Source organism: Anser brachyrhynchus (assembly GCF_964034855.1).
Source record: "Anser brachyrhynchus genome assembly, chromosome: 6".
NCBI lineage: Eukaryota > Metazoa > Chordata > Aves > Anseriformes > Anatidae > Anser > Anser brachyrhynchus.
This window is the reverse complement of record NC_137700.1, coordinates 16,943,608-16,961,890: the sequence shown is the minus strand read 5'-3', so window position 1 is coordinate 16,961,890 and position 18,283 is coordinate 16,943,608. Positions and strand designations below refer to the sequence as shown.

At 38.5% G+C, this 18,283-nt stretch overlaps 1 protein-coding gene across 12 annotated transcripts in view; it reads left to right on the top strand.

Moving 5' to 3' along the window:
* ANK3 (ankyrin 3) overlaps nt 1–18,283 on the top strand; it is a 361,577-nt gene that overhangs the window by 51,744 nt on the left and 291,550 nt on the right. The window contains exon 1 of one of the 12 annotated variants that reach the window (XM_080597949.1): nt 5,746–6,352. The exons of the other annotated variants lie outside the window; for them this stretch is intronic. Coding sequence (XP_080454075.1) covers nt 6,290–6,352 — 63 coding nt within the window. The 5' untranslated portion in view covers nt 5,746–6,289. Of the gene's footprint in view, nt 1–5,745; nt 6,353–18,283 lie in introns of those variants that run through there. 12 annotated transcript variants of the gene reach the window in all.

Here is an 18,283-nt window from a genome sequence, read left to right as displayed (position 1 = left end):
GAACAAAAGGCTGCACGTGCACTTACACATAGCTACCCTTCATTTATTGCCTTCCATTGTCTCACATACTTGTCTTAACTGGGTTGATATTAGCTTGGACTTGATATACACCAACCACAAAGATGTGCTGTTCTGGGACACTGTTGCCTGATGACCAAACTGGTGACCCCCTGTAACGATGGGAGAAGGGACAGCCAGCCTGATGGCTCACTGAGGGGAAAGCAACATGGGAAGGTGACCTGCATCTTGCCTGACCACAGCACTGCTACACAGCATGGTCAAAACCGACTTCAGGAGAGGCAGCCTCTCAGCTGGTTTGTTTCCTCTTCTTTTCTACATGTAAACGTGGTAAGATGCTGCGTGCTGGGAAGCTCCTCATACACGCTGAGCTGGCAACTTCCAAATCTTGCCATGGTTTCTGACATAAAGTATCACTGAAATATGTGATTGGAAGTACTGTTTGTAGGTTGGGGCTTTTTGCCCCCATGCTTGTGGGGGCAAATCAGTTTGAAATGGGCTGTTCTTGTTCTCTCTCATCTGTACAAAACCTGCCATCTTAACTCAGTAGAACTGTCTGTTTTATAGGTTGAGCCTTCAAAGAACCCCCTATAAAATATATTCATAGTCTTGCAAAATTCAAAGAGTAAAATCAAAATCAGAATCTGCCCTAAGAATCTATTAGCATGTGAATAAGAATTTATAGAGCTTGGATATAAGGTATGTTCTTTCTGTAACTGTTTTCAAACACAGCCGGTAGAGAACTAATTTGCACTACCTAACACATTTTTGTGTATGACTCTGTTACATACCTAATTTTTGGTTTTGTATTCTCTTGTTAGTGAACTGAAATTCTTGCAAACCTCATTTGCTGAGGGTTGTTTTAAAGCAAGCGAATTCCTCTCTCAAGGGAGCAAGGGAAGCAATTTAATCTCTTAGCTTTCTCTCTCCCACAGAGTAACTTCCCAGTTACTCTGGGCTTCACTCCCAGACTCCCTTCAGTTCCATCCTCAAGGGATATGTTTGTCCTCAAGGCTCTTAACTTCAGTTAGCTAACATATGTTAAAGTAACTGTGAAGACAAGACAGCTTGGGTTTGATTCATGTGAGTATCTCATGTTCAGCCCTTCAATACACAAATTAATTTTAACTACTTAACCTGAGTTAAAACCTGGCTTGCCATGTCTTCGTTTCTGTTTTATTTTCAGTTAGTTTACCTCAGGTCAGACTACTTTTTTTTGATATAAGTATTTGCACTCCTCAGGGAGTTGCAATAACTTCTTTTCTCACAGGGAGCTGCAAACTCTCCTGTACTTTGAGAATTTATCAGAAGACTTTTCCTCCCTGTGTCTTTACTTCACTTCTGCTTCTCTCCTAGAATGCTGTTGTTTCAGGTCTGAATGATTGCTACGCTTCCTGTTAAAAGGAGGAGGGAGACTGTGTGGGTCAATGCCAGCCTACAACATGGAATTTTTAGGCCAGAAAACTGTTCAGTTTGTTAGTTGAGTTTATATTGAACCATGCCAGGAACCAGGTATGGTTATGAAGTGGTGACCACCATTCTATAGTTTATCATCAAGCAAGTAGCTTTTATTGGGTTTGTTTTTTCTCTTTATATGAGACAATGAATCTCTACATACAGGCACCTTTGCAAACGAGCAGATTAGCACATAAGCTGTGTGTTTTCATCAGAATAAAAGTTAACAAAGTCAGTAATGGTAGTACTTAAATTGTGTCTTTTTAAACAGATGAAAATCAACTAATGGAATTTGAAAATGAATTCATATTGACCTCAAAACTTTCTTTTAGCCTTTAATGTATTTTCAAAATGCTTTTTTCACAGTTGTGAAAATATACATAAAAGGGGATATGACTCATAATTGTATTTTTTTTTCTTTTCTTTTGTAAGAAACTGGATTAGAGTTCATTTGCCTTCCAGTCTCAGTGCATACTCCATACCTATCTAACTAATACTGGATTTAACCTTCAATTTTGTCTTATTGTGATAAAGAACATTGCTTGAGATGTAAGAGAAAGTACTAGGCAGTCAATCTGTAAAGTGATTTGACAGTAAACATTGAGTGCTGTAAGTTTCTGTTAAATTATTTTTGCAGACTTCTACCCAGATAAAAAGTAAGCTGGCTTTTTTCCTCTGTCCTGCTTTCTACAAACTAGTAGTCCTTTAGTTGGACTGTGAAGTTGTTCAGCTATTTGGATGTTTGGTAAATCAAGCAACTCTGTCATAGCTGTTTTTTTTAAAACCCCTTGCACACAGTTACAAAACAGGTCACCAATAACAAGTTGCGTACCCCCTTGGTTCTTGCATGCAAGTCACTCTAATTTATAAATAGAAGTGTACTGATAGACAGAACTTGGCCTATCCTGTTGTCCTCTTATGTGAGTTATTTTGATTTAAAAATAGAACTGTCCTAGTAGATATGTATCAACGAGGTTGTGAAAGTTCACTTCTAGACTCTACTGTAATTAAGCAGTAGGTTAGAGGGAGCAGTGTTCTCATCAGTAATCTGAAGAGTTTTAAAGTATGGTAGTATTAATTTCCTTTTTCAAATAGCTATGCAATTGCAAAGTGTTAACTTGTTCCTTTGCTGTAGCTTATCAGAATATACCTGAACATACAGATGCGTTTCCAGAAAGAAGTAACTTTTGTGAGCATTACTTAAGGACCATATAGACAGTAGATAGTAATTGTGATTTGTCATTTATTAGACTGTTTCTTTGGTCATAGCAGCGTTGCTGTATGTTTAAGTGTAGGTTCTTTCTGAATGGCTGTGTTTCTTTAAAATACTTAATATAATTCCGCATGTGTATTGCAGTCTTTTTTTGAATTGGAGCTCACTTCTGACTCTTTAAATCTTCCTTGATTTCTGCTCTGTTTCAGAAATCAGTGTTTTTCTTGTTTTTATTTTGTTTTTACTCAGGTATTTTGTACCAGCAGCAATTTAATATGTACAGGAGACTTTTCCTGGAATTGGATGCTAAAGTCTTTATTTTTTCAGGCAATCCTATTTGATTTTTTTTCTCACTTCATTTCTATTACCTTAGGCGTTTAAATATGCAGATATGCTCAGAATATGCTGAAAGCCTGGGGATGGAAGATTAATTTGAATAATTTCTGTAGTATAATTTTATGGATGGACAAATGTCAGCAGTCACTAGATAGTTTTACTACCAGAAAGTATTTTTGTGGACTTCAAATCAAAGCATGATTTGAAGATTTTTTTTTTTTTGAAACCCTTTCCTAATCTAATATTTAGCTTCTCCTGCTGTCATATTGACTTAACCTGGAGTAAAAACTTGGCAATTCTTTTAAGGTAAGGAGGAAATGAAACAACGCATAAGAGTTTAATGTTGACATGTGAATGATTCCTTCAAATGGCAGAAGATAGATGCGATAAAATTTCAGCAGGGTTGCTATGGTTAACTGAACAATATGAGGGAAGAGATGTGAGATCTTTCTCTGAGTGTCTTGTGACTATAAAATCCATATTTCTTCATCTGGGTTTTTCCTTCTTGTTCTAAATATACCTATGTTGGGGAGATTATTCATGTTTGTGAAAACAAAAGAAAATGAGAGGAAAGGAAAAATAAAAGGGATTATGTAATAGGTAGCCTGTGAGAGTATTGCCATTTCAGAAATAATTAAGTGCCCTGGAAGTTAGCAGCAGGGCAGAAGAATCCTAAAACCTAATAAACATCTTCATCTCATGGACCGTACCAAAAGCTACACAGCTAAATAACCAAAGTTCAGCAGGAACCCGTGACATTCCTCAGCCTGTATACTTGAGCACAGTGAATAGTTTTCATGTGTCAACTTCTTGAGAGCTAACAGGTTGCTGTGGAAAGAGGACTTTATTTCTATTTATGCAGAAGCATGGCTTTATTTTATGACCTTTTCATTTAAAAAATGACTTTACAGGCATATAATTAACTAAGCATGCCACAAATTACAGATGCTTTCTTTTAACTAGTCATTTCAATGTAGCAGATCTTCAGCTTAGTTTTGGAAAACACACTTATATTGCACTTGATCTCTACCTATTCAGATTTATTTCAGAAAATATTAAGCGTTGCCCAGAGGTATGCATGCAGGGTAAAAACAGTCGAAGAAAATAAGTTTGTTTTTCATGTGATTAGGATAGAGTGGTATTCTGAGTGTTTAAGCATTGTTTTACCCACTGTTATCCAGCAGAGAGCACTTCAGTTTACAAGACAACATTAAAAAAAAAAAAAAAAGGCGAAATTGGGAAAGGCTGGGGTTCTTTTTCTTTCTCTGAGACAGCCATTAAAATCCAACTGCCTGGGAAAATCAAACTTCTGGTTTTGTTTATCATCAATCTTGTTTGCGTTTTGTACAAAAATACTGCTTAAGTATAAATTCTATTTTATGCTCATGAATTAAGATTCAAAGTAAATTTTATCAGTTATCAGTGGTCTCTTGATCGTGTTTGTTTAAACTTTGCATCGTATGAGGTACAGTTCCTCAAAACATCAACCTTACAGGGCTCATGTGGGGAACTGTCCCTAGTTTGGAGCCCCAGGTTCAGGTGGTGCAGGCCTGTTTCCAGTACATTCAGACAGCAGGCATGAGGACTTGCTTGGCAACACACACACAAAACAGCCTCCATGTGATGGTGCTGTTGTGGTTGCTCACTGAAATTATTTGTAGAGAATGATACAAGCTTTGAGGCAAACAGCATGTATTAAATCTTTTTTTTCTTTTTTTTTTCTTTTTTTGTCTGTGGCATGTTTGTTGGTTGTCATGAGTAAAATGCTACAGAAATGGGAGTGAAAGGTGGGGAGGTGTGAAGATGGGAGAAAGAGGATTCTGATGTTGATCCCAAAGCCCATCAGACCAATCGTGTGAATTGGTAAAAATAAATGAACAAAAACTTCATTGTTACTGGGTACCTATGATGTGACCAGAGTTCTCAGCAATGGGCAGATTAGAGTACTGTTAACTCAGTGGTATGAGAGCAGTGGATGGGGCTATTGCGTGACGTCTGATACCTGTTCTGTATTTTCCCCCCCCTTCCCAGCTCCCCTCTCAGCTTCCTCGGTGGGAGGGGAGCTCCTAAGGGGGAATGTCAACATAGGAATCTGTCCATGTATGTATAGAGAAGTACACAATTTTAAGTGTGGTAATGACATAGATGAGACATCTTGTGAATGACTGCTGTCATGGCTGTTGGTAATGCATAGGTTGTGTGTTACATGGCTTAATGGGCACAGACTGGAGAGAATTATTATGAAGTCTCTGACCTCTCTTGATTTTTTTTTTTCCATGAGACTTGTAGGGAAGTAGCCAAACTGTTCAGTGGAGTAGGTCAGCAGCATGTGGAAACATGATCTGAAACCTGCCAGTCATGCACACATATGAGGCACGTAACACTTCTGTGAAAGAGCGCTGCATTAGTGGAGAGATTACAAATTCTGTCATAGGAACAGGCATACAAGGGAGGAGCAAGCTCTCACAGGCAGGGATAGTTGCAAATACGTGTTTTGCTGAAATATTGCTGCTGCTTTTATGAGATGAATAATTAATATTTTAAACTGTGCGTTCAGAGTGGTAATTTGCAGGTCCTTTGGATGGGTATATGGAGCTGCTGGAAACGTCAACGTCTCATCTAGCAATTTCTTCAGCAGTGTGTTGTGCCTTTTATTGTTTGAATCTGCCTGGGAGTGGCTTTAAGATCCAGTAACCTGATCTTTTATCACTCTCGGAGGCTTCCTTTTCTGGTATGCCCTGATGCATTCAACACATGTCGGTATTGTACACGACCGGCAATCAGAGCGATTCAGGCTCGCTTTCTGCGTCTGCAAGCAACGGCAAATCATCCGCTGGTGAACGCTTCTCAGACTTGTCAGCCGTCTGCAGCTAATTTCTGTGTGGCTCATCAACCCCATTTAAGAGACTGGAAGCACCGAGGATGACCAAGCTAGGAAGCATTGTCAAGATCTTATCTCAGGAGTGAAGACTAGTTAAGAATGAAAGAGGAAAATGTTTTCTCTTCTCTTTAGAGGAATCACAGACTGCTTGATGTGAGAACACCCAGTTTCTCACAGAAGAAAACAGCAAGGCTATGAGCAATTCAAGTCAGTGCAGGAGGAGCAGAGACTAGCTTTAAACAGCAGTTATTCTGTTACTTGTCTGAGAAACGTCGGCAGATGGACTTTGGTTTCACAGCTGTGAATATTTGCAGTGGCTTTGCATGTTGGAATACAAGCAGTGATCTCTTCTATTCCCCTTCCCCTGTATATTTACCTGCTGAAAAATGAGTGAGGAAGCAAAGGAGAAAAATGCTAAACCAGCTCACAGGAAAAAGAAAGGAAAAAAGGTAACTCCCTGTACAGACAATCTTCCATAATGCTTTTTTTTTCCTCCAGTCATTTTGTGTTCTAAGCAGTTTGCTTCTGGGTGTGGAGTGGCTTTGGATAATAGAAGAAGGATGATGGTAGAATCGGGATGGTTTTGTTTATGCTAGATGCTGATGGGTGTGTTCTCTGCTAGAATTAGTATACCACCAAAACTCAGTTATTTTTACATTATTTAAATACCCCAGTGTTTAAATATGTTAGTCATAGAATTTCAATGTGGCTGTAGATTTCCTAGTGTATTCCAAACCCAGGATTAACAAGTAAACAGGTATCTAAATGAAAGACTGATAATCAACATGTGTTCTTGGAAATGAATATTAGGGACATCACTAAGAAAATCAAGTTTTACAAGAAGTTTTTTAAAAAGACACATTATTTAATTGTATGTCACTGCAATTGGTTTTATATATTTTGGGGCTTAGAAATTTTGTGGCTAAACTAAACTCTGGATTAAAATTCCAGTTTCAATGGAGACAATTTATGTTATGGCTTGTCTTTTTTGCCTGAAACTGTACTTGGATGCATTTGATAGATTATTGCCTTCTGTGTTGCAGTTTTTGCTTTCCTGATATCCATTTAATTTTCTTCCTTCCATTTTGAAACGGGTCATTTTCATGTGTTTACACTCAAGAGCCAGATTATTAAACCTAGGAAGCTGGCTTCTTCATTTTTTTTACTTATTTTAAATATTAACTGAGTATATTAATTTATAATGTGAATTACCTCAATTATTGTCAAAAAAGGCATCTGAAAGGTGTATTATTGTTGTAGATAATATATTGAGACTCCCACCTTTTATTTTCTGAGTGTGTTTGCCTTCCTGTCATTTGGAAGTGTGTGACAGCCTCACACTTAATCCATTTCCTTGGTGAGGGACTTAATAGATTGTCAAAAATGCAAATTAAATCAGATTGGCCTCTCTATCCTGCCAGAAAAGTAAGGAGCAGCTCTGGAGAGGAAGCAGGGGAAAAAATACAATTTTAAAACACTTTTAATGGTAAATTAGGATACCTTCCTGACATATCAAATGTTTCCGTCAGGCATGATACATTGCCTCAGGGATAGAAGAGGTGTAGAAGTAAATTCTGGGATGGGTTTTAAGCTTGGAACATGTTAATATTTTTACTATGTTACACACAGTATTTTTATGGTATTTAACAATCTAGCTGTGGTTTTATAGTACATAGCAAATTTTATCACTTATCTTGCATATAGATCTATGTCTTCCAGAGGACCAACCAAATAGCCAACGAGAGAGAACAGCCCAGGTGATTTAGGATGATGCCAAGTTGGGAGTCTCATTGTTCTAGCAGTGGCTGGTGACAGTTCACCTGTATCTTCACCTTGTAAAGGTGGTATTCCACCTGTGGGAAGGAGGCTACAGATGTCCTGTCCAAATTCTTCCTCTGCTGACTGGTACAGTGTCACTGCTCTCAAGGGAGAGAAAAACTGTCAGACATGTTTACATTCATGAGTTACTGCTGTGAGCACTGAAGGCCAATGGCATAACGCTTTAGTTGATGCCTTCTGAGGTGATGTTAAAGCCCGCCCTTCTTTGCATTGAACCTTTACTGCATGAACTGTAGCAAACACTGGTGTGTGATGGCAAGCAATTACATTTCAATGGGGATGTGGCTAGAGCTTTCTAAACCTATGGAAGGTGTTGTTTCACTGCTGTTTGATTTTCTTAATGCTGTTGGAATTGACTGTTGCTGGGCTATGCTGTATCAGGCTTAGGTGTGTCCCTCGTGACTACTGCACATCAAAGCTGCTTATAATGTCACTGTTAAACACAGGCTTGTGCCAGAATATTCCCAATGGAAAGGGAACTGCTTTGCTTTTCTTTTCAACAAAGAGCAGCCATTTCTTCTGGTCCTGGCAGAAATTTTCCCTGCTTTTCACAATTCATTGGAGAAGTAGTTTGTTATTTTGATTCAGAAGATGAATCTCTGGATGGCCAACAAAGAAGCACTTTGTTAAGTCAGAAATGTTCTCCAAGAAAAATTTGATAAACAAATGATGTTCATTGGCCATAAACCCCTGAGACTGGTGAAAACTTAACCGAGTCTGTGATTCCAGTGAGTCGAGTCTCTTCTTAGAAGTGTGTATCCTGAAATGGGTAATTCCATGGTCTTCTCCCTCTGCTCTTTAAATAGTTGCTTTCCTGGTAGCTGTGTTGTCTCCGCATTTAGCCTTTCCTTTACCTTCTGTCCTACCTTCAGAGCTGAGAGGTGGCAAGTCTTCCTTCTTCAGCTGCTGAGGTACTCATTTATATCCTGTTCCCCCATTATCAACTCTTGGTTTTCCTGTTCTTAGGCTTTTTCTGAGCAGAAAAGCAGGAAAAAAAAGATGCTGAAAGAGCCTGGGGGATAGCAATGGAAAGCTCACGGTCTGCTATAGCAAAATCACAGTCAGAAATGTGCTCTGAATTTGCAGTTTTATCACCAGTAGGTACACCACAAAAATAACCCTTAACCTGATGAACACAAAGGCATACAAATACTGTGCGTTTAGAACAGGCTGGCAAAAGCCTTTCTGCAAATGCGTTAAAAATTTCAAGCTAGTCTGAGAGGATGAAGAAAAATCAGGTGGTGGTGCGGAGATTTATTTTGGAGGATGGACAATTCAGATGAAAGCAGAACATACTGCCTTTAGCCGTGCAATATTAAGGGGGGATACAGATTTCAGAAGATGAAGGTACCCCATCAATATTTATTGCTGAGGTTACACTGAACAGGATTAGTTCTGATGGAAAAGGAAGCCTAACTAGTTTTATCTTTATTCCACCCTTTGGGGTTCCTTTCTAGCAGCAGCCTGTGCCTCCTATACTTGACATTCAGTTGTCTTGCAATTTTCAGCCATGCTCTTACCAAGTCAGTGTTTTGGAGCTGTCAGGTTGAATCCCTGGGCATTATGGAGTAGCTTTATCCTGTATGTTTGTGTCATCACTTTTCAGTATATTTTGGATTGTCAGTGGTAGAAGAGCATTGAACTCAGTTGTCACTAGAGATTTAAGATGTTTTGATATATTTTTTTTAAACAAAAGATAAGTATTCTTCTCTTGTTTCAAACTACCAGAATGCAATTATCCATGAAAATGCTGGTGGTCCTTTGAAACTCTGAAAGGTAATCAGAATTGTAGGAACAAGAAACAAATCAGACCACCTCAAAACTCCTGTAGTGTATTATCCTCTTCCATTTACTTTTAGTTATCTGCCAGCCACCAGTTGGTTCTTAGTGGGAAATTTCTCACTGAACTCTCATACCAGAAGCTTTACCGGAAATACTATTTTTGTTGTGGGGGATCTTTTGTTCTTCTCTTTTGCTGCTCCCTCCAAGATGTTGAAACTGCACAATGGATGTTAACAATGCATCTCATGACACGTGTAAGGCACAAATCAGCCATGGAAATTCCAAACAGAAATGCATAAGTTTTCTTGAATGTACACAGGTGAGAGCTCATGCTGAGCTCTTAACGTGATTCTAGAGTATTCTGTGTACCAATCCACTTCACTGCCTTATTAGTTAGTTGTTAACTGTAGTATCACTTTCAACGTTGTGTTCCGCTGTTTTATATAAAATGTAAATATGCCATACAGAGAGGAATGAGCTGCTAATGCAGCAGATTGAAAATCTCTGCTTGGCATCACAAGGTTTATAGCTGCCAACATTATGATTTTGGACTAATAGAGGATATTTAACTCAATCCACTTTTCTTGAGACAGTAGCCTGGGCGCACTACACTGGGAGGGCTCACTACAATGGGAACACACTTGTAATTTCTGCCAGGGGTTCTTTGCTCTGTTGTATCTCCAAAGTTTGACTTGGCAGAATTAGTGTCTGTCTTTGGTGGGGGGGTCTTCCATTATCAGACGGCTGAAAATCTGGTCAGCAGTGTCGTTACTGGGATGTGAAACTTTAGGGGGCATTTTGGTGGGGTAGAGGCTGAGAGGTCAGAAGTTCTCTTGGGTATGGTGAGACATTTCCCCACTGTAGTAAAAATGTAGTGTAAGTAGTGGTATGGGAGACAAGTTCTCACCGTCTTTTATGGGAACCGGGTGAGATCCTTTACAGGCAAAGCCTACCTTGACTAAAATAACATTACAGACCTCACTACTGAGGACAATATTTAGGGGCTTTAAGTCTTCGTATTTCATCTTTATATGATCGAATGATTAATCTGTGTATGAATTATAGTGGGGCTTCTGGTAATGGCAACTAAGCACCTGTGAGGTCATGGTGATGAGAAACGGTGTTTTGTTTCTGAGATACGTGGTAATATCAAATCACTGGCTTTTTTTGAGCTGTTGCTTTTACAACTCGATTTACTGATTTGATTGGTTGCTTTGACAAACCATGGTTTATCTGTGTTCAGTTCTTATACACATTATGGTTGTTGGGAGAGAACATTCACTGCTGTTTACTCCCAGTGGAGAAGTATTTACTGCTAATGGTAAAGAAAATGTTTGTGGTAGATGTTGCTACATTTTTCTCGTGGCTTTTAATTTATTCATAAAAATAAACTTATTTATTCGAGTGTAAATTGATTTCTAAATTTGTTGTTCCTCAAAAGCTGAGAAATTAAAATCTACTTAAATTTATGAAATAAAATGCAAAAAAGTTCTAGAAGGAAACCATCTCTCATCTTAGCATAAACCTTATTTGCCATGTTGTTATCTTTGGGTTTGTGTGGAGGAGAAATGGTTCTCAGACTTAAATTTGACTGTATGGTGGTGTTCATAAACCTTAACATGTCAACAGATCCTGTGCTGAGAACTGAATTCAATGACATGATAAACAGATTTGTTTTGGCCTTGCTTGCAAATATCTACTTGTTCAGATTGTAGTGTCTGTTTTATCAGTAGATTCTTAACCCCACATTTTCAGTAAATATATTAAAGGAAAAAAAAAAGAACAAAGCCCACAAAACTTCTGGAAGATACTCCTCATTTGCATGTCCAAATAGTGAAGCCCCAAAATAGTACAGAAAATAATTTTCAATAATTATGACTATTCTCAATTGCTTTAAAACCAAACAACCAAAACAAAACCACTTAAGACTTTGAAATTCTGTTCCTCTGAAATAAATGCATTTACATTTTCTTGCCATCTGCAACTTCCTGAATTGCCCCAGAAAATTAAAATATACTGATTCACATCACTTGGATTGGAAAATCACTTTGGTACATGGTAATATTGTCTTAGCTTTCTTTCTATCAAACTGGAACAAAATAATAATTATATACATATAAAAGCAAGTCAAGTATCTTATTGTTTTGAAATGAATCATTTCAAATGTTCATTTTCCCTGGAAAAAATACTTTCTAGTTGACATTTACCTGGGGCTAGGAGCTGTTGACTAATGCTACTGAAGTCTGATAATGTGCTTAAAAAAATTGGAAGTAGATGATACTGTCATTCTATATAAAATGAAACAGCAAGGTGTTATGTTATTGAATTTTTAACATAATTCACTCTGTAGATAAGTGACAGAACTTGTAACCTGAGTGACAGTCATTCCATTTGCTGTTAAATTAAAAAACTCATGCTGAAATGCTGAACAACACATGATTTTCTTTTTAAAGCCCGCTGTTTTACAGAGGAACCCTGTTGTTTGGGAGAATATGAAACTTGAGGGCAATTCTTGGATCCTATGACATAAGGTCATCCTACAGTTTTCAACTTTTTCCAGAAAATTCAGCTGTTGAATGGTCTTTGCCCTTCTGAGGAATGGGTGTAGGAAGTATGAAAAGTGCAATTGTCTGAAGTGCTTTGGCTGATTTTTGTCTCATCTTCATCTTATAGTGAATTGCAACAGTAATTAAATATGGAGAAAACAACCATGTTAAAAGAACCCAAATCAGTTTCCTTTAAATGGGTTTAAACTGTAGGAGTTTACTGCACTTTCCTAAAAGACTTCAAGTGAGTAAAAGTGAAGCAAAGATCAGCCAGTATCAAGCTGTCGTCACAGAGAAGGGGTGTTAATGACTCACTACGCTGAAGGTTTGTACATGGGTCAGTTCTCTCAGTGCCTGAAGTAGTATTGGAAGTAGTATTGGGTGCATTTCCCCTGGTCTATGAGCTTTGATCCTTTGGGTAAATAATATAATAAAATATTTTATTCATGTGTCTTCTTGCAGCTGTCTATTTCCCTGTGGCTAAGATTTATCCCTTGTTGGTAGGTTTTTTAGTTACAGGATTTACCAGTTAGCCAAATTTTGCTTCCCTTGTATGGTTTTTCCCATTGCTTGAATGATCATGTTCCTAGCTATAGGACCAGGTGCTTCCCAGCATTGCTTTCTGAAGCCTGGGTTGCTCTTCTTTCTTCCATTTCTTTTTCAGCATTTCCTCACTGGGTTGCTGAGCTGTTCCTTCCTTTGAATGATCTTGGCCGTCACCACGTCTTCCAACAGCAAGTTGCTGGCCAATCTGTTCAATCTGTTTCTGGGTTGAATTTTCTATACTCGCAAGACTTTCCTTGAGTTGAACCAGATACCTTACAGTGGGTTTCACTCTTCAGAATGGAGCTTGTATGTTTTCAATCACCCCATCACCTGAAGGACTGAGTGTGTCCGTCCCCCGTCCCCCCCCCCCCAGGGTCTGGTTCCTTGGTGGCCCCTCCTGGGTACAGCGTGGTAGTGCGAGTGCAGCAGGCAGCGCTCCAGGCTGGTTTGTGTGTGGGTCACTGTCAGTGCCTGGTGCCTCAGCTGGAGGACTTAGAGGGTCATCGCCTCCAGAAGCTGGACAGTTGCAGTCCGGATCAGATTTTCCTTTTGCAGTCAATTGTTTTATGTACAACTAAGTTAGAGTTAGATTGGGTTAGAGAAAGTGAGCTTGAGCTACAGGAGACACAATGGATGAGCTTCAGTTACATACTGCAGTTCTGCAGTCATCAGGAAGTGATATAAATGTTTCTGCAACAGCCTTTGTATTAAACCACTGCATAAATTTCAGCTTGCTTCTTAGCATGGAGGATTTCCTTTTGCCAAAGTCTGTGAATGATGTGACTATGGAATTCATTAGGTCTTAACAACAGCACCTAGGTAGGTGTGGCAGGTGTTGAAATGCTTACCACGCTTATGTCTTGAAAATAAATGCTTTCAGTCTGTCAAATATAGATTGAGAAAAGTAAATACATCTGGGTTATCCCCCTTTCACTTCCAAAGAAGAGCCTGCGTACTTGCATTCCCCTTGCTGGGGCATGGGCTTGTTCCTCAGTCTCTTCAGCTCCCTTGCGCTTTGTGGAGGTGGTGGTGGTAGAACCTGCAGCCTTCCTTCACTTCTGGCTGCCTGCAGAGACAGCAGCAGGGATAGCGCTGCAGTTTCAGGGCCTAGAGAACCAGCACCCTGCCAAGAGGGAGCTAGCTCAATCACATTCTTGGTGAATGTATACCAATGTATCTTAGCAATCAAAAGAGATGATTACCACAGTAGGCAACTTAAATTTTAATCTTTGTTTTTTTTTTTTTTTAAAGTATTTTGGAAACTCAGTGTTTGTTGAAAACTCTGTAGTATGCTACTCCGAACTGTTCAACCTTCCAGTTACCAAACAGCTTCAGGCTTTAACTCTTAATGATATATAAAACATTTCATTAAACTCGTAAATGTTAGGTCCTTATTTCAAATGATGATGTTTGCTATCTGATCAAATAAAAAATGCAGTGAATTCTTTCGTCACTCTCAGATGCTGGGTCACTCAACTGAAAGTAGGTTAAACTGAAACAGGCACGATTTGGTATCCTTTCATTCCCAAAGAAGCTCAGGGCAAACCCTGCCTTATTCCCTTTACGTTGAAGAAGACAAACGAGCTGGCTCAACTGGGGGAAAACTACAAATGAGACATTTTCTTTAGCATTTCTCTTGATATGTAATATGCACTGTTTTGTTATATCTAAATTAAATGCATAGCTAAGTATACTTAAGACACTTAATTTAAAGTGTTACCATCACTGACTTGTTTCAGGTTTGTGCTTACAAGAGATTTTGGCTGCTAAGAATTCTCTATAGCGCATTAGCAATTTGTGAATGTAAACAAGGATTGACTTGAATACTTTTTTTTTTTTCTTTAAGGAGCTATTTTATGATAGGGAATTGGAGTGCTTCATGATGACTTCATAGTTTTGTTTACAACTATTGTTGGGGTGGGTAATCATTTTTTGGGAGGTAATGGTTATATAACTTGTATATTGCTGTCTTGTGTGTGTTGGCCTCTCCTAGTTTAAGGGAAGCTTACCACAATGTCAAAATTAACAAATCACTGCAAGCTGTTTTCCTCCTTTTAGCATACGTCATTCATGGAATAATACCGTTTGGCTTTTTTTCCTAATGAAATAATATGAAAAACAGAAGCTAAAAAGAACACCAACAATTTTGCTTTACTAGCTGGTATTTGTCTAACTTCCCCTAATGGAATTTTAGGGACATCCTCTTAGTCAAGGAGTGGTTGATGCTTTTAATTGAAGTTGCCTCACTTATTTCTGTTGGTTGGTTTCTAAATGAGAAAGTAAGTGTTTCTGAAGAGATCCTGAGCATATACAGGTTTCACAGTATTGATAAGATACGTTTAGTCTCAATGACTCTAGTGCTGTGTGAATTTGTAATTCTCTTGCACCCAGTGGGAGAGGGAATGGGATAACCTGTGAAAAGGGGTGGTGGTGAAGTGGGATTTTTTGGAAGATCTGTCAAGGGTTGCATTTCCTTGGTCAGGAGCAGGGACAGTATATTCACCACCTTCAGCTGGCTTCCAGTTTCTTACTTGCTTTCTTACCTTTGGCTGGGTGTGTGCCTGGGCTTGTTCGCATATGAAGAGCGTGTGGACATGCTGATCTTGCAGGCCATGAGAGTAAATAACATTTGCTAAAATACTTCAAAATGAGATGCACTATATGCAGTGAGGATGAAGTTTATCCTGATGGGAGATGATCATCTTCAGGCAAAATCTCAGCTGCACGGGAAGGAGGACGTAAACACAGAATATGCAAGCCCCAGGCAAAGTGCTGTAGGATTCACAGGAACCCTAATCAGATGGGACTAATGCTGTGCAAGTGGTGCAGGGGGGGGTACTTAGCTCTCTTCCCTGCTCCTTTAAACAGACTTGTAACTTCATTTACTTAATTACTGTTGTGTGTGGTTGGGAGGCAATATCATTAAAGTATTTGTAATACAACACCAGGGTGGAGTTGTAGGGGAAAGCCTTAGTGAATAGAGCAGTGTCAGTCTGAATGGTTTTCAAAGAGAAAACTTATCAAAGATGGGCTGCGTAATTCTGGTAGCTGGTTCCATTCTCCCTCTATAGAGTTGGAGGGAAACATTCTAGAGAGTGGCTTCACTTAATTGTCCTTTTATTATACAAAAATCTAAATATGAGGATGGCAGTCCACCCTAAACCACAGTGGGATTCAGCTGTTCCAGTCATCCACGCACCACAGTTGTTACAAAGTAGTTTCTTATATAAATTTTTTTGTCAAAATTTCAATTTTTCAGATAATTTTAGTTGAGAACATTTCATGCTCTTCCTATGTTTTCATTACACAATTTTTGTGTCACTCATTAAAATGAATTAATGAACTGATGAGTACCAGAGACAGTGCAAGTAACCAACCTCTCTTCCTTTCAGAACTACATATGGTGCACCGCACCCCTTCTCATTAGTTTCCTTTCCACGCCAGTTGCACACAACTTCCTGGCATTTCCTTACCACCTGGTAAGGAATGATATTCTGTCATTAGGAACATCAGCTGAAGTAGTTTTGGAAGGGTAAAATGCAAAGAAAAGTTTTGTAGGCGAGTGAACATAGTAGTTTTTCTTTCATAGCTAGGGGAGTCATTCTATCAGACTAGCGGGTACCTAAAATGTGCCTTATGTAGGGAGAGGAACAGCCCTAGGAGAAAATTAAGAGTACTGTTATTTTAGAATGCATTTATGGAAAACAAAAATAATTTGGGCCTTTCTTTAAAAAGAGAGTGGAAGTATGGTGAGGGTAAATCAGTGATAGTTTCAAGTAACAGAAAACAGACAGCTAATGGGTAGAACAAAGATGTTATGGCTCAGTCAAAATATGCTTCGTTAGCTAATCCAAAACTGATGACTTTACTGATATTTTAACAGGAAGATAAAAGGGATTGCAAGGATAGTACTTCGGTAATCTTGTAAACAATTACGAGCAAAATATTTGGGAGAAGGTATCAAAGCAGACATAGTAAAGTTGGGTTAAGTATGGTCTTCACAGTCTTGTTCTTGAAGCAGATTTCAGTAGCCAGCTATGTTTTAGATATATGGTACAGGAGAAATACTCTAAAATTATGAAAATTGTGAAGTGTTTAATAAATAATTAGTTATGGTATCTCATATTTAGAAATGCAATAAAATTAGTAACTCAATAACTTTTTCAATGAAGGTATCTGATGATCAACATCTCAATGAAAATGAAACCAACCAATGCCTGGTCATCCATGGCTATTGATGGAACCCTAGAATAATGAAGTGTTGTGTTTGCAGTAAGGCATGTAGGGGTGATTTGTCTGGAAGCAGAACTTTTGAAAATGGAATAACAGAATGAAACATTCTCTTTCGCAATGCTATTGAAAAGAAATTGAGGAGAAAATCCAAGACTAAATCCAAGACTGACTCTGTTCAGGGTAACACTTAAACAGTAGGATAACTTCTCTTGTTGACTTTAGGAGCATAGCTGAAGTCAAGAGTTTCAACCTTTGTTTTTACTCTGTTCTCAAATGTACCCATTGGATTGAGTAACCACATGAGTGGTAGCCTGACCAGATGCAAGCTGAACCTGTTAGCATTATAGTAGTACTGGCAAATTACTGTTTTTTTTGGGGGGGGGGGAATAAATTGTTTTGCTAACTATGATCAGTTGAGAAGCACAAAAAATTCTTTCAGGAGAGACATTTGAAATTTTCTTTAGTAAGTTCCCAAGCCCTAGAAACAGTCCATTTTTGTTGCATCAACAATATGTAAAACAATCCCAGAGCCTGGATTATGCAGGATGAAGACGACTACTGCTATGCCCCCTAGTGTTTCAATAAAAAAAAAAAGTTTCCACCTTGTTTCTCTAAGTCAGACCTTCGTACTTATTACCAATGCTATTTGTCTGTGCTGTTTCATGAGTCCAGCTGCATGCTTAGTTGCTTTTTCCTCTGAAGTTGGCTATAAAATAAGAGCCCATGACTACATATATTCAGTTTACCTCATACTTCACAGGCATCTTTTATACCCAAGATCTGACTTACTGATACAGGTGGTTTCCTCCATATCTTCTCCCTTTCTTTACATTACAAAGATGTATGTACTTTAATAGTGAATGGTGTCCTTTTTATTTCTTCTAGGCTTTTCAATTATGAATAATGTGAAAATTTGTAGTTCTACAAAATGAAAATGTCTTTACAATTAAATAGTTTACTCTGGGATGTACAGTTATTCCTTCTGACATTTATATTTGCTCACGCTTCCTTTTTGCAGTTGTTGGATACAATAGAAACTTGAAAACAAAATCAAGATGTTGCTCAACACTCTGGCTTTTTTTCTTCCTCATTTCTATATGCATACATATGTATTTCTAAGGAAGATCCTTAGTGGCAAAACTGACCCCGATGTCAAACTAAATGCAGAGCTGGCAGGGTCAGGTTGGAGGGGAGGCTAACCCTTTGCAAGAGCCTTGACAGGAAGAGCTTCTGTGGGATGTGGCATCAAGCTATTCCCTGTAGTGGAAGCTGATTGAGAGGGCAGCATGGATTCTGCCTAAACCCTGGAGTGGGTGTTTTTATCAGCAGATAGCAAAGCATGGCGTTTACAACAACTCATTGTAAACTGCAGCTAAATATGGCTATTTTTTGGAAATTATATTTAAGGAACCTATGTACTTGATACTGATAGAC